The sequence below is a fragment of the Cynocephalus volans genome, chromosome 3 (assembly GCF_027409185.1).
Source record: "Cynocephalus volans isolate mCynVol1 chromosome 3, mCynVol1.pri, whole genome shotgun sequence".
NCBI classification, from domain to species: Eukaryota; Metazoa; Chordata; class Mammalia; order Dermoptera; family Cynocephalidae; genus Cynocephalus; species Cynocephalus volans.
Genome location: NC_084462.1, coordinates 173,888,484 through 173,908,982, shown reverse-complemented (window position 1 = coordinate 173,908,982; position 20,499 = coordinate 173,888,484). Strand labels below are relative to the sequence as shown.

The 20,499-nt window shown below is 36.0% G+C and overlaps 1 protein-coding gene across 2 annotated transcripts in view; it reads right to left on the bottom strand.

The window, feature by feature from the left end:
* Positions 1 to 281: 281 nt before the first annotated feature.
* The window catches only part of LOC134372366 (thyroid receptor-interacting protein 11), a 68,711-nt gene continuing 48,493 nt past the window's right edge, over positions 282 to 20,499 (bottom strand). For both annotated transcript variants that reach the window (XM_063089876.1, XM_063089877.1), the window contains exons 17-21: positions 5,984 to 6,065; positions 4,897 to 5,011; positions 4,347 to 4,463; positions 3,048 to 3,192; positions 282 to 721 (exon numbers count right to left, since the gene is read on the bottom strand). In XM_063089876.1, the coding sequence (XP_062945946.1) occupies positions 510 to 721; positions 3,048 to 3,192; positions 4,347 to 4,463; positions 4,897 to 5,011; positions 5,984 to 6,065 (671 nt within the window). In that variant the 3' untranslated portion in view covers positions 282 to 509. The remainder of the gene's footprint in view (positions 722 to 3,047; positions 3,193 to 4,346; positions 4,464 to 4,896; positions 5,012 to 5,983; positions 6,066 to 20,499) is intronic.

Below are 20,499 nucleotides of genomic sequence, written 5' to 3'. Positions count from 1 at the left end.
GCCTTATCCTTGGCCTCTCTGCACAAAGTCCTCTAAAAATGATTAATACATAACTCAGATCAATTTTCTGCACTATGCAGAGAAGCCACTATTAGTATATTTTTCTCCTTTTGGGGGGTAAATTTCTTGATTATCTTTATAAGATAAACCACGTGTCTCTAGCTTAAATGAACTTGAAAATCAAAAGAGGAAATAAAAAGCTGATATACAGCTTCTAGTATTTTTGTCTTTTTTTATTTTTGTAAATTAAGATAAAAGATAAATCAAATGTTTCCAGGTTAAATAAGGTCAAATCAGAGAAAGAAAAAAGCAAATTATATAGCAAACACTTGCTCCTCTGACACCTGTAATTTCTAAAAGCATTGAGAATATTTTTATTAAATTTAGGGAAAATACAACTATAAACAAATACATGACTTTTCCAAAAGGCCACTTTGTGATAAAGTATATACACATAGTGTTCATGGGTTTTTTTTAAAGTGCTATATCATCTCTGGTTTGAGAACCATCTATTGCTTTAAAAGGCTTTTCAACACAACTCCAGCACTGTTTTCAGGTGACACTGGCAAAGGTGTAAATGTGGGCAAAACATCTGAGATGGGTTTCAAAAGAAGATGCCCGGGCCCACCAGGTCCACGTTCAGCTGGGTTAATAAGAGGCACAGCTGCAGAGCGGGAAGCCAGGAATGGATTCATGTCTGTTCTTCTACCAGACCTGGAATCTGTTGTATAAAAATGATAAAATATGGATTATTTAGTCTCTACCCTTCACAAATAAGTCAAATTGAAAAAACCCTCTGAATATAAGGAATAGCATAAACAAAGTTATTCTTATATTGTTAAACTAACTAATATAGATATATATGAATAACCAATTTACCACTACTATCAAATTTAAAATTCTACTTGGCTAGCAATAACGCTGGTATTTAGCACATTTTTTGGACTACTCTTTAATTATTCAAAATGAAAGTACAAATAGGCCTCAATCCCTAAACACAAATACTAATTTATATTACTAAAATCTGATTAAAGTTTGGCCTTGATAATTCAAAACATTTTCTGATGAAAACAATGCCAGATATGTGTTTTAGGTTCCCAGATTTGCCCCTAAATAATTTTAACTCATATACTGCTGGACTCTGGATCCCACACGCAGGGTCTATGAAATATAGAAGGGTTAAATAGGACAAGAACAAGAGAAAGAAATGGGAGAAAGAAAAGGGGAGAGAAGAGTATTTCCATGCATATTTAAAATTTTATTGAACACATTAATACTGTTTTACATTTAAATACCAGTTAAATAACTGATAGACCTCATTTACTGCAATAACAGCTTTTAAAAGGTCTTATCTATACTGCAAGGCAAGCTACTTACCCAGCAGAAAAATGAAGAACTTGAGAACATAATATATGGATACCTTACCTGATCCTCTTTTAGGCATTCAAAGGTTTGAAAACAATTCTCAATCAGATTATTTCTCTAAAAAGTTGAGCTAATACAGTTCCTTTTTCTTCGAATAAGTACTTACTTTATGACCTAAAGTCTTAGTGGATAGAATCCTGCTTTATTACCCAAGACCACTAACAAGTTCATGGAAAACAGACAAGCAACCCTTTGAAGGTGCCCACTTCAGCAATGGGAAACTCAAATAAAAGAAGCCTCCCAGAACAAAGAAAGCATGGAAAATTCATCAGATCTCCTCATTACTGAGCACCCCTGAGTTCCCAAGCTGTATTCTCCTGTGAATGACAACTTTCCTAACTCTGGGAAAGCTTCTGGTGATACCTAGTAAAAGCTCTGGCACACTTCCAAATCCAGGATTAAAGATTAAGCTTGCTTTTTTTCATGCAAACCCTTTATCAACTGAGATCATCACTGGCTTTTGTCTCTGATCAGTACAAATCAAGCTGAGCATAGAACTCGATAAAAGAAAGGGGAGAGAGTAAGAAAGAGAAAGGAAAGGGAGGAGAAGACAACTCTGCCATAATGAATTTGGGAGTCTGCTTCAAGATGCTAGAGCCTAGGGTAAGAAGAAAAAATGCTTTCAGTATAGTCCATATCTCTTCGATAAAGTTACAACTTTTCACTAAATTCAGTACATAAAACTTTTATCTAATCGACAGATGAATTTTACCACTTTCTTTTTCTGTAGGAGATTAGAAAAATAGAAACATTTGTCTGAATAACTAAGGAAGTTTTTAAAATTTCAAGAGTATAAATACTTTAATGTTTTATCCAAATTTAAGAATCTGGCATGTGACATAAACTCGAGTATATAATAACATATTCCTTAAAAGTCCAACTAGCAAACATGTTAGTCTATAATAAAATACAAAGATTTCAGAAAAAAAGAGAGATTTCAATAAAGAATGTGTTTACAGTTTAATGGATTATAATACGATTTCAATTCAAGACATTTTACTGCATGCCAGTACAGGCAATGTGAATATAAATAAGACCCTCACAACCTAGTGGGATAGAAAAATATGTATACGTGTCTACAACCACCAACCATTTGCTTCAGGAAGACCTTTCAACATACAGTATGAGGGCACTTCATAACATTCTTGGAAGTCTAAGTCAGTTTACCAAACTGGCATTATTAACATGCCAAGGTTTGATTACTGAGTGTAAAACTTAGATTAGAGAAGAAGAAAAAACCCTTCTCAAACTATAAACTATACATCTAGCTCTGATTAATAATAAGCACCATTCATGAAAAAGGAAAACAGGACCAAGCAAAGGTTTAACCAGTTCACCATCACTTCCAGAAGAATAATTCAAAGTGGCTCGTGCAGAAAGAAAAGAATTACTCTGATATAAGAAGAGAAAGTATTTCACACTGTTTAAATTAATCTAAGCCAATTAAATATCAGATTGCCACAAGAATATATAAAGCCAAAAATCTGATGGCTTATTGGAATTTGGAATAGTCATTACACATTTTCAAAAACAGTAAAATTTAGTTAATATCACTATAAAGCATAATCATAAATTAAACTTTCAATTTTTATAATTGTAGAAAAATAAATATTTGGATTTACCTCTAAAACTTTCTGGTACATTTGTATCTAGTTTTCTCTTTCCTGGTGAATCTAGAGGTTTTATATCAAGAACAGAAAGCTTTGGTGGTAGAACAGATGGACGAGACTCTGTTTCCAGAAATTTAACAAAAAGTTCTGAAAAAGACTAAGGTAAAAATATTTGGTTATATTAGACCAGATAATAAAATTGTATTCACTACAATTAAGAAAATATATGCAGCTCTTGTAATTAAATATTAAAATCTAATCATGCCATTTGAAACTTTTTTTAACAAATCAGCTTTATGAAGAATTGAAAATGCCAGCACTTTAGTTACACAGTTATCATTACAAAAATTTAACAATTTAATCAATACTCTCTGATGACAACACTCATTTCAAACATCTTCTTTTGGCAGTTGGCCAGTTTCAAACATTTTATAGTCAGAATTAGCCAACTGATAACACATTTCTTGCCATCAATGGCACTTAAAACACCAAGTCTTATTATTTTAACAACTGTTAATATAGACGTGAAAAATTATATTGAAGAAAAACAAGCATTAAACACGATTTTCTAAAGTAAGGCCCAATCAATGAATATAGCAAAAGATCACCAGTAACATTATCAGATTAAAATAATATAGTGTAGACCTTTCCTTTAAACTAAATTTTATGCTATCTAACTAAAACAGTGTTTTATCTTTAACCAATTCTGGGTAAGTCACCGATACTTAACGTCCCCTTTATTAAAAAAATAAAAGAAACTCCACATTCTAACTCACAGTACAACTCAATTCATATTCATCTAAAGCCTACCACATACCACACACAGTGTTTTCATGTTTACTAATTGTTTCCTCCTACCAGAATGTAAGTTTGTTAAGGGCAGGCACCTTGTCTATCTGGTTTGCAGCTGCATCCACAATGCTTGGAATACTCTGGTACATAGCAGGTGTTCACTGGCTCACTTTGCAACATACATACATGAGCAAAATAAAGCCTCTATTTTCAAGAATCTTATGATTTAGTAGCAAGACTGCCAATGGCAGCATAATCAAGCATAAAGAAAAGAACAGTTAATACTTTGAAAAATAAAAGTACCATTTAAGAAGTTAAAATAAAACCTATATGCAATAAAATTATTAAAACTGTCTTGTTATCCTTAAGCTAATTACCTCTCTCTTCTCAGTTTTCACAACTCCAAAATAAAAAGGGTTGTATAAAATAACCTGAAAAAGAAATCTGATTATTTGCAAATGAGTGCAACATACAATCATTTCACCATTCATATTCAGCAAGAATAAAATCGGTTCTTACACTATTAAGCACAGATTGCTGATTTGGTCTCAAAGGTGTGTTGGGGACACTTTTTGATCCTCCTCCAAGCCACCCAGTCATCCACCTGGTCACACCACCCTGATCTTCATGAAACAACTACAAGATTATTTTAAAACAGAAAAATATTATCAATACAAGAAAAGAAAAAACAAGAAGCACTTATATGTAATTTCATATAGTATGGTTTTCAAGACCAATTCCTAGAAAATGTTTCCTACTGATAGAGACCACAAATACAATAAAATGGCATCCCTGGGATGATCTCAAATAAAAGTTTCAGGAATTGCCATATCTCAAAATTTTAGCATCCTGATATCCTGATATGAGAAGTAGTTTATAAGTTACAGAACATTTAAACTAATACACAAATTAAACAAATCCATTTGTTCAATGGACTGTAAAATGGATTCCATTTCCACATTATTGAGAAAATTACATTCACTAAAAGTTATACATATTAAAAGGAAACAACTTGATACCACTATTTTAGTTATAAATGTTTTCTGAATGGCTTTCACTGTCTAGTTACCTGCTCCATTTCCTCCCTTTCAATACCCAGGATGCTTCCCATCAATCTTAACACTTCATGACGCTGATTTTTTGGTGTGTGGAAATGTCCAACAAAGAGGTTTCTCATTAGGACTCTATGAAAATGAAGGCAGAAACAGCTCAAGCAACTTAACATTGAGTGTACACAAACACTAAACACTAAACATATAAATATTTCATTATTCTTAAACAATTAAATGTTTGATTATAAAAAGACTAAACAACAAAATATTTTAAAGTAACTTTTAAAAACGTTTTGACAAGTCTAATGAAGAATATTTCAAACAACCCAAAATGTAGACCTTTTAAAACATCATTTATTAGCCACCCACTTTCTTCACCCCAACACTGACTAAGGTGGTGCCTCATTAGTAATTGTCACTGCCTGATTGGGCTGATGTTCACCTAAAGCAGACATTTAAATGGTGACAAATTGCTCTTGTGCTTAACAATCATGCTTCCATTTTCCCATTCACATTTATTAGAAATTTGCTAATATCTAAATTTTAAAAACAGTTGATATTATTGCATATATACCTAGGTTTCAGAGCTAATACATTTTTTTTTAAGATGACCGGTAAGGGGATCTTAACCCTTGACTTGGTGTTGTCAGCACCACGCTCTCCCTAGTGAGCTAACTGGCCATCCCTATATAGTGCTCTGAACGCTTGGCCTTGGTGTTATCAGGACCACACTCTCCCAAGTGAGCCACAGGCCAGCCCAGAGCTAATATATTTAAACAACATACATTTATTTAAGAACAGCAGGGAACAAAAAAGAACAGTAAAAATAAACTTTTTATTTTCTATGTCTTCATATTGGGGTGAAGTTTTAACTCTTCCATGTGGTTTTAAGAAAACCAGTTCAAAAAAATTGACTTTAAAAAACAAAAGAATATAACTTATTCTACTGACCCCTCATTAAAATTACCTATATCTCCTCACTAAACAAGAAAAATAAAAGGCTCTTAAAAATTGAATTATATATAAACACCTACAAGTAGAAGTTGTTTTTACCATAAATGCAATCTCCATAAAATATGCAAAAGTTAAAAGGCAAAAGCATACCTGTCCACTTTTCCTTCTGCACTGTTTACTAAGTTCACCAATTTCTTCTGTACATCATCCAGCATTGCTTGTCGGAGCTCATCTGTTTTAACATATGTGAGTAAAGATAGCCTTTAGAGGCGGCAGTGGCCGAGAATGGGAAAGGCGACAAACCAGAGACAGAGAGTGAGCACCCGACCTGGCACAACCCTGTGAGTGACCCCTGGCCCAGCTCTGTTTGGGGGGCTGATGCTCACCCAGCTCCCGCGTGCATCACCAGGCCACTCACTGCCCTGGGGCTGCCTCCATTTTCCCAGGTGCTGGCAGCTCTGCACGGCTCGGCCGTCACTGAGCCTTCCCACTTGCTTGGCCCAGCGCGGGGCTTCCTGGAGCCTGCGGGCCAGCCTGCCCTCCCACTCCCTCCATGGTTCTCTGGCGGGGCTGGTGGTGGGGGGCGTCCTCGGCCAGTGTCCGGAGGGCAAGGAAGTATGGGCAGGATGACTGTCACTCCACCAAACCCTGGACTCCAGCCCCCAGTAAACTTCCTGTTACTGGCAGGCAGATACCATCTCTGCAGCCACCTGTTCAGAAAAAAGCCTAACCAATTTCTGGGTGGGAATAGTGTGGTAGGAGAGTTCCCAGGTCCGCTTGAACCTGCCGGAGACCAGGCTGCAGGTGGGCACTAGATTTGGTCTATGCCGGGGGGATACAAAGGTGAACAAGACCCGAGAAAGATCTACACAGTGCTACAAAGGCACCCAGAGAGATCGGTCGTCTGTGCCTAGCAGAAACCTGGTAGACTTCCTGGGCAAGGCAGTGCCGAGCAAGGTCTTGAAGGCCCAGCTGATAGACGAGGGGTGCAGAAGACACGCCCCAGCCCAGCACAGTGCACACAGAGTGGGGAGATGTGCGGCCAGGGAGGCGGAGACTCGACAGAAACCACACTCCCGGTGGGGTCGCCACTGCACAATCCAACACCCTGGGCCAGAGCACACGGAACAGGGAGAAGTCCTGCACAAGAAGTGAAAGCTCAACAGAGATCACACACCCTGTGGTACGTGATCCACCAGCCCAGCAGAGTCCAAGCTGACCAGAAAGGTGGCTCCCCGGAGAAGCCCAAGACCCGAGGCAACCACACACACAAGGCACTAGAGGCCAACTGAGCAGTCACGGAGGGAGCCATATGAAATTGGCAACCACAGCAACATCCTAGTTAGTCATTAGTCTCAAACCGGTGGTCTGCGAAACCCCCTGCCACAATGAATAAACACCAAAAAAAAGATACCAGAAATACAAAAAATCAAGAAAGTACACCACCAAAAGTTAATAAATTTCAAACGCTAGATCCTATAGAACAAGAAGCCATTGAAATAACTGACAAGGAATCTCGAGTGATAATTCTAAGGAAACTGAATGAGATACAAGAAAACTCAACTAGACATCATGATGAAATGAGGAAAAGTGTACAGGATCTGAAAGAGGAAATATACAAGGAAATCAATGTCCTGAAAAAAAATGTAGCAGAACTTGCTGAACTGAAGACGTTATTCAGCGAAATAAAAAACACAATGGAGGGTAATAGAGAATAACAGAGCGCGAGGCGGAGGCGCTGCGAGAGGCGTGCATGCGTACATGCACCAGCGTGTGCTCGGAGAGGCGTGGCTTGGTGGCAGAGTTGGAAGTTTATCTTAATTGGAGGACACTAACTTTCTACTTAAAAAATGCACACATGGATACCAGAGCAGCAGGCTGAAGCCAAGTGTGGTGAGACTCCTGCATTAAGCCAACAGCTGTGCACTTATTTTCACAGGAAATAAGATGTTCAGTTGATTTGTGAGGACTGCTCATTAAAAGTTGAAGTGGCTACTGCATGATCCAACAGCCTGGGCCACAGCACACGGAACAGGGAGAAGTCCTGCACAGGAAGTGAAAGCTCGACAGAGATCACACACCCTGTGGTACGTGATCCACCAGCCCAGCACAGTCCAAGCTGACCAGAAAGGTGGCTCCCCGGAGAAGCCCAAGACCCGAGGCAACCACACACACAAGGCACTAGAGGCCAACTCAACAGTCACGGAGGGAGCCATACGAAATTGCCAAGCACAGCAACATCCTAGTTAGTCATTAGTCTCAAACTGGTGGACTATGAAACCCCCTGCCACAATGAATAAACACCAAAAAAAAGATACCAGAAATACAAAAAATCAAGAAAGTACACCACCAAAAGTTAATAAATCTCAAACGCTAGATCCTATAGAAGAAGCCCTTGAAATGACTGACAAGGAATTTCAAGTGATAATTCTAAGGAAACTGAATGAGATACAAGAAAACTCAGCTAGACATCATGATGAAATGAGGAAAAGTATACAGCATCTGAAAGAGGAAATGTACAAGGAAATCAATGTCCTGAAAAAAAATGTAGCAGAACTTGCTGAACTGAAGAAGTTATTCAGCGAAATAAAAAACACAACGGAGAGTTTAACCAGCAGGCTTGTCGAAGTTGAAGAGAGAACCTCTGAACTCGAAGATGGGCTGTTTGAAATAACACAAGCAGACAAAAAGAAAGAAAAAAGAATCAAGGACATGGAAGAAAATCTGAGAGAGATATCAGACAACCTCAAGCGCTCAAATATCCGAGTCATGGGTATTCCAGAAGGGGAGGAAAATGGAGATTCCATTGAAAACATATTCAACAAAATAGTGGCAGAAAACTTCCCAGGTATAGGAAAAGTCACAGATCTTCAGATCCAGGAAGCTCAACGATCTCCAACCGTATTCAACCCAAAAAGGCCTTCTCCAAGACATGTCATAGTCAAATTGGCAAAACTCAGAGACAAAGTGAGAATCTTAAAAGCTGCGAGAAGCGTCAAATCACCTATAAGGGAGCCCAAATCAGATTAACATCAGACTTTTCATCACAAACCCTAAAAGCTAGAAAGGAATGGGATGATAGTTTCAAAATAATAAAAGACAAAGATTGCCAGCCAAGAATACTCTACCCTGCAAGGCTATCTTTCCGAAAAGAAGGGCAAATAGTATATTTCTCAGACAAACAAAAACTGCGGGAGTTCACTACCACACGACCACCCTTACAAGAAATCCTCAAGGGAGTACTGGGTTTGGTTCCTGAAAAATAACTACCACTACCATTAAAACCCAAGAAAAATCAATACCAACTACTATAATAAAAATGGCATTCATGAAGAGAAAACAAGCAAACAAAAACACTATCTACAACCTAAGGAACCAACAAACACAGAAACCAAACAGTAAATCAGAAAGCAAGGAACAAAAGACACCTAAGACAACCAAACAACCAATAAAATGCTAGGAATAAATCAACACCTTTCAATAACAACTCTTAATGTAAAAGGCTTAAATTCCCCAATCAAAAGACACAGACTGGCTGACTGGATCAAAAAGGAGGACCCAACTATATGCTGCCTACAAGAGACCCACCTCACCCATAAAGATTCACACAGACTAAGAGTGAAAGGATGGAAAAAGATTTACCATGCAAACAGAAAAGAAAAACGATCAGGAGTAGCTATTCTTATATCTGACAAAATAGACTTTAAACTAAAAACCATAAAAAGAGACAATGAGGGACACTACTTAATGATAAAAGGACTGATCTAACAAGAAGACATAACAATCACAAATATGTACGCACCCAAAGTTGGAGCAGCCAGATTTATAAAACAAACGCTATTAGACCAAAAGAAGGAAATAGACACTAATACCATAATAGCAGGGGACCTGAACACCCCACTGTCAATATTAGACAGACCATCTAGGCAAAGAATCAGTAGAGAAACACAAGATCTAAACAAGACTCTAGACCAATTGGAATTGGCAGATATCTACAGAACATTCCACCCAACAACCTCAGAATATTCATTCTTCTCATCAGCACATGGATCATTCTCCAGGATAGATCACATATTAGGTCACAAATCAAGTCTCAATAAATTCAAAAAAATTGGAATTATCCCATGTATCTTCTCAGACCACAATGGATTAAAACTAGAAATTAATAACAAACAAAACTCTGGAAACTATACAAACACATGGAAATTAAACAGCATTCTACTTAATGACATATGGGTCCAAGAAGAAATCAAGCAGGAAATCAAAAAATTTATTGAAACTAATGAAAACAATGATACATCATACCAAAACCTGTGGGATACTGCAAAAGCAGTATTGAGGGGAAAACTTATCGCATTAAACGTTCACTTCAGAAGAATGGAAAGATGGCAAGTGAACAACCTAACACTTCACCTTAAAGAACTAGAAAAACAAGAACAATCCAAACCTAAAGTTAGCAGACGGAAAGAAATCATTAAGATCAGAGCAGAACTGAATGAAATTGAAAACCAAAAAACAATTCAAAAGATCAACGAATCAAAAACTAGGTTTTTTGAAAAGATAAATAAAATTGACAAACCATTAGCATGGCTAACAAAAAAGAGAGAAGACTCAAATAACAAAAATTAGAAATGAAAAAGGCGATATTACAACTGATTCATCTGAAATACAAGGAATCATTCGAGACTACTATAAACAACTATACGCCAACAAATTTGAAAATCTGGAGGAAATGGATAAATTTCTGGAAACACACAAGCTCCAAAAACTGAACCATGAAGACGTAGAAAATTTGAACAGACCAATAACAATAAAGGAGATTGAAGCTGTTATCAGAAGGCTCCCAACAAAGAAAAGCCCAGGACCAGATGGATTCACAGCAGAATTTTACCAAACATTCAAAGAGGAATTGACACCGATTCTTTACAAACTATTCCAAAAGATTGAAACGGACACAAATCTCCCAAACTCTTTCTATGAAGCAAACATCATCCTGATACCAAAACCAGGTAAAGATATAACCAAAAAAGAAAACTACAGGCTGATATCCTTGATGAATATAGATGCAAAAATCCTCACTAAAATACTAGCAAACAGAATACAGCAACACGTACGTAAAATTATTCATCACGATCAAGTGGGATTCATCCCAGGGATGCAAGGTTGGTTCAACATACGCAAATCAATAAATGTGATACACCATATTAATAAACTCAAACACAAGGACCATATGATCATCTCTATAGATGCTGAAAAAGCATTTGATAAAGTTCAGCACTCATTCATGACAAAGACCCTCTATAAGTTAGGTATATAGGGAAAATATCACAACATAATTAAAGCCATATATGCCAAACCCACTGCCAATATCATCCTGAATGGGGAAAAGCTGAAAGCTTTTCCTTTAAGAACAGGAACTAGACAAGGATGCCCACTCTCACCACTCCTATTCAACATAGTGTTGGAAGTACTAGCCAGAGCAATCAGAGAAGAGAAGGAAATAAAGGGCATCCAGATAGGAAAAGAGGAAGTCAAACTGTCCCTGTTTGCAGATGACATGATCCTATATATCGAACAGCCTAAAACCTCTACAAAAAAAGTCTTGGAATTGATAAATGGTTTCAGCACAGGAGCAGGATACAAAATCAACACACAAAAATCAGTAGCATTTCTTTTCTCCAATAGTGAACATGCAGAACGAGAAATCAAGAAAGCCTGCCCATTTACAATAGCCACCAAAAAAATAAAATACTTAGGAATTGACTTAACCAAGGAGGTGAAAAATCTCTATAATGAGAACTACAAACCACTGCTGAGAGAAATTAGAGAGGATACAAGAAGATGGAAAGATATCCCATGCTCTTGGATTGGAAGAATTAACATAGTGAAAATGTCCATACTACCCAAAGTGATATACAAATTCAATGCAATCCCCATCAAAATTCCAATGACATTTTTCTCAGAAATTGAAAAAACTATCCAGTCATTTATATGGAACAATAAAAGACCACGCAAAGCCAAAGCAATGCTGAGCAAAAAAAATAAAGCTGGAGGCATAACACTACCTGACTTTAAGCTATACTAAAAAGCTATAATAACCAAAACAGTATGGTACTGGCATAAAAACAGACACACTGATCAATGGAATAGAATAGAGAATCCAGAAATCAACCCACACACTTACTGCCAGCTGATCTTTGACAAAGGCACCAAGCCTATTCACTGGGGAAGGGACTGCCTCTTCAGCAAATGGTGCTGGGATAACAGGATATCCATATGCAGGAGAATGAAACTAGATCCATACCTCTCACCGTATACTAAAATCAACTCAAAATGGATTAAGGATTTAAATATACACCCTGAAACAATAAAACTTCTTAAAGAAAACATAGGAGAAACACTTCAGGAAATAGGACTGGGCACAGACTTCATGAATACGACCCCAAAAGGATGGGCAACCAAAGGAAAAATAAACAAATGGGATTATATCAAACTAAAAAGCTTCTGCACAGCAAAAGAAACAATTAAAAGAGTTAAAAGACAACCAACAGAGTGGGAGAATATATTTGTTAAATATACATCTGACAAAGGATTAATATCCAGAATATATAAGGAACTCAAACAACTTTACAAGAAGAAAACAAGCAACCCAATTAAAAAATGGGCAAAAGAGCTAAGTAGGCATTTCTCTAAGGAAGATATACAAATGGCCAACAGACATATGAAAAAATGCTCAACATCACTCAGCATCCTGGAAATGCAAATCAAAACCACATTGAGATACCATCTAACCCCAGTTAGGATGGCTAAAATCCAAAAGACTATGAACGATACATGCTGGCGAGGTTGCGGAGAAAAAGGAACTCTCATACATTGTTGGTGGGACTGCAAGATGGTGCAGCCTCTATGGAAAATGGTATGGAGGTTCCTCAAACAATTGCAGATAGATCTACCATACGACCCAGCTATCCCACTGTTGGGAATATACCCAGAGGAATGGAAATCATCAAGTCGAAGGTATACCTGTTCCCCAATGTTCATCGCAGCACTCTTTACAATAGCCAAGAGTTGGAACCAGCCCAAATGTCCATCACCAGATGAGTGGATACGGAAAATGTGGTACATCTACACAATGGAATACTACTCAGCTGTAAAAACGAATGAAATACTGCCATTTGCAACAACGTGGATGGACCTTGAGAGAATTATATTAAGTGAAACAAGTCAGGCACAGAAAGAGAAATACCACATGTTCTCACTTATTGGTGGGAGCTAAAAATTAATATATAAATTCACACACACACACACACACACACACACACAAACCGGGGGGGGGGAAGAAGATATAACAACCACAATTACTTGAAGTTGATGCGACAAGCAAACAGAAAGGACATTGTTGGGGGGGAGGGAGAAGGGAGGGAGGTTTTGGTGATGGGGAGCAATAATCAGCCACAATGTATATCGACAAAATAAAATTAAAAAAAAAAAAAAAGATAGCCTTTAGCTGATTAAAACAATCTGGATGAACATATAATGAGATTTATAAGATCTTTTCTATGAACTTTGAATATATGCACTTCTAATTGGGAATTTTCAATTATTTCCATCTCTTCTTTGGAACAGGGAACTAGGCTCTCTGATATAGAAATCATCTGGAAGCCACAATACGCATTAATTCACACAGGTTACCCAAATAAAGTAATCAATTCTTCAATAGAAAATTTAAAAACCAAAAAAGGTTTTCATCCTCTTTTGTAACTTAATGGCAAAGAAGAGATTTTCACCACTACTTCCATGCAAGAAACATTTCCAGAGCCACTTATTTAATGGCAGGAAATGGAAAAGACAATTTTAGATTTTCCTTTTTCTATTTTCCTGGCTTGGACTCAGTTTTTGGTGAGCTAAGAGGAATGTCTAACACAACTAAGACCATGGTTCAGGATGCAGCTGATAGGGCAAAGTATTCTGGAGTAAGGAAATTGCAAAATACAATTCAGATCATTGATTCTAAAATACTAATTAAGTTACCATAGCTTATGACTGATTCAGAAGGATCCTTGGGCTATTTTATTTTCAAATTCTCATTTCAAAAGGAAGCAAAATTTGTAAAATCTTGGTAGAATAGATGGAATTTGAGCAGTATTAAAAGCAAAGTCTAGAATTAAAACAAGAGATGCCTTGTTCATAAATTCAACCATACCTCAGGGCCAAGGATTCCTGGACTAAGGAACACTCACTCAAAGATGAAGTTTACACCTTATCTCAGAAATGGACAGTTTGAGCTGAAAGAGATGCTTACTAGTTTTAAGCTAGATTACAAATTTTTATTCTGAAAGAAATAAGGAGTCGATCATTTTGTAAGAGTTCTACTTTTCAAATCAGAAACATTCACATCCAAACACTAGACTTTGACCTCTTTTCACAAACCTACTCTTTATTTAATGCTGCATTTTCCTAGCAGTAGCTGGATGCAAGTTCCTTTATCAGATATATGGCTTAAAACATTTTCCCCCCATTCTGTGGGCTGTCATTTCACTTTCTTGATGGCATCTTTTGAAGGACCAAAGTTTTTGATTTTGATGAAGTCCAATTTATTTTTTCCTTTGTTGCTTGTGTTTTTGGTGTCATATCTAAGAAATTATTACCTTAATCAACATCTCAAAGATTTACTCCTCTGTTTTCTTCCAAGAGTTTAACAGTTTTAACTCTAAAATTTAGTTCTATGGCCCAATTAGAGCTAATTTTTAGGTATAGTGTGAGGTAGGGTTCCAACTTCATTCTTTTGCTTGTGGATGTCTGGTTCTTCCAGCACTATATGGTGGAAAATTATTCATTTGGTAACCTTGTCAAAAATCAGTTGAACATTAATGTATGATATATTTCTGGACTCTCAATTCCCTCTGCAAATGTTTTTTCTTGTGCCTGGAAAGCTCGTTTCTGTCAATATTGCCTATTAACTCTTACTCACCCTTCATGTTTCAGTTCCCAACTCACTTCCTCACAAAAGTTTTTTCTGAGCCTTCCAGATTAGGCCAGGTCTGTCTGCTTTATGTTTTCATTCTGTCCTGTACAATGATTCCATACAATGCCTAAAATTCTGACTTAGAGTACTAAATGCATATATAAAATATCTAGTTTAACTGTTTTCAATGGCTTGTGGTTTTTCTAAACAGCAAAACTCTAAATTGTAAAATGTCATTCATATAATAGGCTAACTTTACCAAGAAAGAGACGGTTGCCGTAACCATATTATAAAAGCAAGGTCAGTGTTTGGAAAATCTACTACAAACTTTTCCTTTCCTGTCTTTCCACTAAGGAATTTAAACTTGGACAAGAGAGAGAGAGAGAGAGCACGTGTGAGCACGAGCACGAGTGCGTGTGAGCGAATATGAACAGGACTATTGTTAAACTCTGGGTTAGTAAAACATTTTAGATTCTTAAGGTGCACAAGTATATTATGAGTGATGAGCACATGGTGCTATTTAGCCCTTTTCTAGCACTACATTCTTAATGTAAACAGAACTCTTGACTACTCAGAGGGAGAACAACAAATACCTTAATCTTGTCACTGTTCTTACTTAACCATCTCACTCACAAGCCAAAGTAGGAGCCAGAGTAAAGATGGGCATTGTCTTCTCTTCCATCCTCACCACACCACGAGGTTATAGAAAGGTAGCAGAGAAACAGAGGTCAAACTTTTCTACCTGCCCCTTTCCTTTTTCTGAGATTTCCCTTCTCCTATCTATTTACCTCTAAATTGATAATTGTTATACTGATTACATGTCAAAATGATATACTGGTTTGGATATACTGGTTTATATAAAATATATTAAAAAATTAATTTCACATATCTTTTTACTGTTTTTTAATGTGGCCACTAAAAACTTTAAAACTGCATGTGGCTCACAGTATTTCTCTTGGACTGTACAGTCTAAAACATAACCAGGATATAACACTATGCTATACAGTCTCTAACTTAAAAAAAAGAAAAAACTGAATAGACAATCTGTCTATTAAATGGTCATTTATCACTGTCTGTTAAATAGACATTTTCAGAGTAAAATTCAAAAAGTAAAGAGTTGATTCTGATAAAGATGATTTTAGTAAAATAAGTTTAAAATTTTTTAACTTTGCTGTAGAAAAACTGATCAAGAAATCAAACTGTCCTAAAATTCAAACCAAAAATAGTTTCTTGATGAAAACTGATTATGGTTGGGGCAATTTTCATTAAAATTTCTATATTCAGGAAGGAAGAGTTGAAACATGCTCAAGGCCAAAGTGACATGGTTATAAGTTCTTAAACTCACTATCACAATATCCAGTTAGTCCCTGAGCTAATGTGAGGTAGAATGCAAAGAGCTATTTCAAATTCAAGTAGTAGATTAAATGTATTCTGACATTTGAGCCTAGGGGGAAAAACCTCAGAATTTAGGGGAAGGGGCTGGAAGGATGGTATTAACTACAAGAGGTTTGGAAAAGAAAAGACAGTCAAACACCCACTTCAAAGGTCCCTACAGACTCCTCTTTTCTCCAGACATCCTTATTCTCCACCCATCAGAGATTCTGAACACTTCTCTACAAAAACTCATGACTAATTCAAGCCACAATTTGAAATCAGAACTGTATTTATATGGGCAGGCAAAATATGGTTATTTAGAAATGGGTTTTAAGCCAAATACAATATTCCAGTGAAATCATCTCAAATGCCAAAGTAATTCCTTGTAAGTAAAAAAAAAAAAAAAAAAAAAAAAAAAAAAAAGGTCAGAGGACACTTTAAAATTAACCATTTCAAAGCAATTGAGATTTATTCTAGTTTGGAGAAAAAGAGTTACTTTGAATGTATGATACAGTAAAAACCTGACATATTAGAGCCTCTCCTCTGAAATACCTAGAGATGGTGCCATGGTCTTCACCACTTGACTTAAAATAAAAACTGAACATAAAATGTAGTTGACTACAACAAATCAGCACACTACAGTTTTGCATTTTATTTGTGATTAATGATGGTACACTATAATGCTGTATTCAAAGAACCTCTTAAAATTAGTCAACCCCTTACAACGTTACTTGGTTACTTCATGACTAAGCTCCCATGGACAAGACCCAGGTCAGGTTTATTGAACAGTCACCTGACTGGGAAAAAAGTTAATGGAGCACAGAACTTGAGTGTCAGAAGACCTGGATATGAATCATGGTCCTATGACTGGGGCCAGATTTTGTTGCCTATTTTATAAAGCAAGCATGATCATCTCAAAGAATTTTAAATGTGCTTTTCTAAATAGTAAAGTGCTATGTAAAGCATTAGTACTCATTCATCTCATTTCTTAAAATAACTGAAGACTTCATTGTTTAATCTGGCCCTCATCAGTACCAATCATACATATCACTTTGGTTAATGTTAATATTTTGTGATTTTTTTCCTTTCCATTTTGCATATTTGTCATTTTTAAGAACCAAGGCAAAGGAGTCAATCAAAGGAAGAAAAATTGTTAGCTATCTGATTTATAAATGTAGGTAAATAAATTGGGTCTGGTGTCTTATTTGCATTGGCTACCTTCTAAACAAATTTACACCTGATACAATATTAAACCTAATAAAAGGAAATTAAGCCTTTTAATTTAATTAACTATAACCAAACCAAAAGCTAGAAATTAATGGTCTTTTTATCACAGAATTTCAACTTTAAAAGATCACTTTTATTTTAACACCAAATAATATTGGTAAAAGATATATCTATTTACAATGTGAACGTAAGATATACTAGCATCTGCTTTGTCTTTTAACTCAGTTCTTTTCAACCATATCTGACACAGAATTTTAAGGTCTAGAGCACTTGGTGAATGCTTTCTTGTCCCATAATCATAATTATTAATTGCTGTGTGAAAAATAACCTTTAAAACTGTACTTCCTGGCAATGAACTCACAGAAAAAGAATTTCATTAATATAGTATAACCTCAATTTGAATTCCATTAGATAATAATCTGTGATTAAAATGAAATAGGTTGAGGTTACTGAAATATTTGTACAGTTAATTGGAGTTACTATGTGTACTTGAAAGAGATTTTATATAAATATTTTAAATGTAACTAAATCAAATGTATTTTCCTTCTCCATTCTCTTCCCTCAACCCTTTATTATGAATTCAGATAATGTGTGCTATGTTTTTCCATACTGAAACAGAAAATTACTTAAAGAAAGTAAATATTATGAGTAAAGTTATATATTTCCTTTTAAAGGTTTATACAGACCAGCCACATCCCAAAAGAAAGGATAGAATTTTTCAGTGAAAGTTAAAATCACTGCAGGAACGTTTCCGCTAATGGAATATAATCACTACTTTGAAAGCACACTAATGATAAAAGGTTTTCTAAGCTGCAGCCTGAACTTCAACTCATTTCTGAAAGCTCTCTACTGCAAATCAGCATGGACAACATCCAGCCTAAAGAAGATTTGTTCAGCGAACACAGGGTTTTTACAAAAATTTAAATTAGGTGTCACACTAAAAAATAGGAGTATTTCACATAAAAATCCAGTTTCCCAGTGTCTCTTGGAAGATCTAAAGATTTGGCAACTCTGAGCCTACATTCCTGCACAGCAACAGTTAGGTGGAGCTGAGAATCTGCCGCCCCCATAAGAAACACTATTCAATTCACCACAGGTCTCATTTGCTCTTTTATATTATCATTTTGGCCCCAGTTTACAATTTGAGTTTGTGATCCATACTTAAGAGTTTCACTTCTCTATACAGCAACACAGTTCCACCTCTACCTTCTCAGCAGTCCACACCAACATTCCATACCACCTCACCCCACCACATACACACACCTGCACGTGCACACACACACCACCCTTCGGTCATTACCAGTCAACCATATCTCCAGCCAGATTCCAGATTATGCAACACAGTTTCATATGAATTCCTCTCTTTGTCTAGAATGCTTCTCCCCAACTCCCTGCGTGCTTAGCTGTCCCTACTCATCATTCAAGTGAGGTCAAGTATGCCCTTCACTAGCCTTTTCTACCCTTCCATGCCACCATCACCAAGAAGAATGGATACTTCTTGCCTTGTGAAACAATTTGTTGTATGTATTTGATTACATATCCTATCCCCTTCCTGACTACCTGTAACCTCCCAAAAGTAGGACTCTAGTCCCCTGTCTTTGTTATTTCCAGTGCCTATTGCAGTGCTCCATACACAGCAGATAAACAAGGAATATTTGATAAATAGACAAAATAATGATTAATTTTCCCTAGGAAGGGAGAATGGGAAGAACAAAACACAGGACAAAAAGAATGTATAATTTATGTTCTGAATTACTCATCCATACATAAAGAAATGAAGGAAAGTACATAAAATACATAAACTCAAAACGTTCTTATCTTTACATAATTTATCTTCCTTTATGCCTAGAAGAATTATTAAAAAATAACTGCAATTTCTAAAACAGTTTAGATATTAAGGAAACACATTAAAAAATATAACTATTAAGTTGAAAAAGACTTAATTATTCATCTGATACAAAGTTTTTTCTTAATTCAAATTTTGGCATTGTCTAGTATACCCAGATGTTTATATCACAAATAAATTTTTAATCATTTATGTCAATTCAGAAAACTGCATCTGGTACCTCTTATATGTTTCCTCTAAAATCACCACTTATGCTTCATATTACAGTAGGTTTTACTGGGACTCATTTTATACATTCTTCTAGATATTCTTAAAAACAAATATTCTAGGGAAATTTTCCACTGTCAACTCATAGAAGACTTTTTTAAAAGTGGCAACTAAATCTTAAAAAAAAAAAATCAGTTAGGGGGCCCTTTTACATACAGGTATAAACTGGCAGATAGACCAAAAGATTTTTCCAATGCTACAACTAAACTGGTGTTGCTTCTGAAACCTTATTTTTCTCTGAATACCATAAAATTCACCACTCTTTTGTTTTTTTAAAATTTTGTTAATAGTATATCACCACCCTTTTGAAGAATAGTTATTAAAACAAGAATCTTATACTTTCTATTTCAATTTATCCAATCCTTTTCATTTAATCAGGAATTTATCTCAAGGATGATGACAGAGAACAAAAGTGAAAGAAGGAGAATGTCAAATTTGACCACAAATATGGCAAGATAACACATCTTTTAATGTTCTGCTATAGTCTAAGTTTAGACAAATGTAAATATTTTCTCATTAATAGCAATTCCATAGAAATTGTGAACTCTGATCAATTCAGAATAATGAGAAACACTGCCTGTTCTGCTTCATAGACTAGCATAAAAAGTTTGGAAAAACCAATACGATATAGATTGGCATGTAAAATAAGTTTTTGGAACTATAGTCATCCCTGCTATGGGGGGACAGGGGTTGGTTCCAGGACCTCCACAGATGCTCAAGTCACTAGTATAAAATGTCATAGTTTTTAAGTATAACCTATGCACATCCTCCAGTATACTTTAAATCATCTCTAGATTACTTATAATAGCTCATGCAATGCAAATACTATGTAAATAGTTGTTATACTGTATTGTTTAAGGAGTAATGACAAGGAAAAGCTCTGTACGTGTTCAGTAGAGAAGCAATTAAAAAAAATTTTTTCTTTCAATCTGCAGTTGGTTGAATCTACAGATGTGGAAACTCAAAGAAAAGAAAGGCTGACTGTAT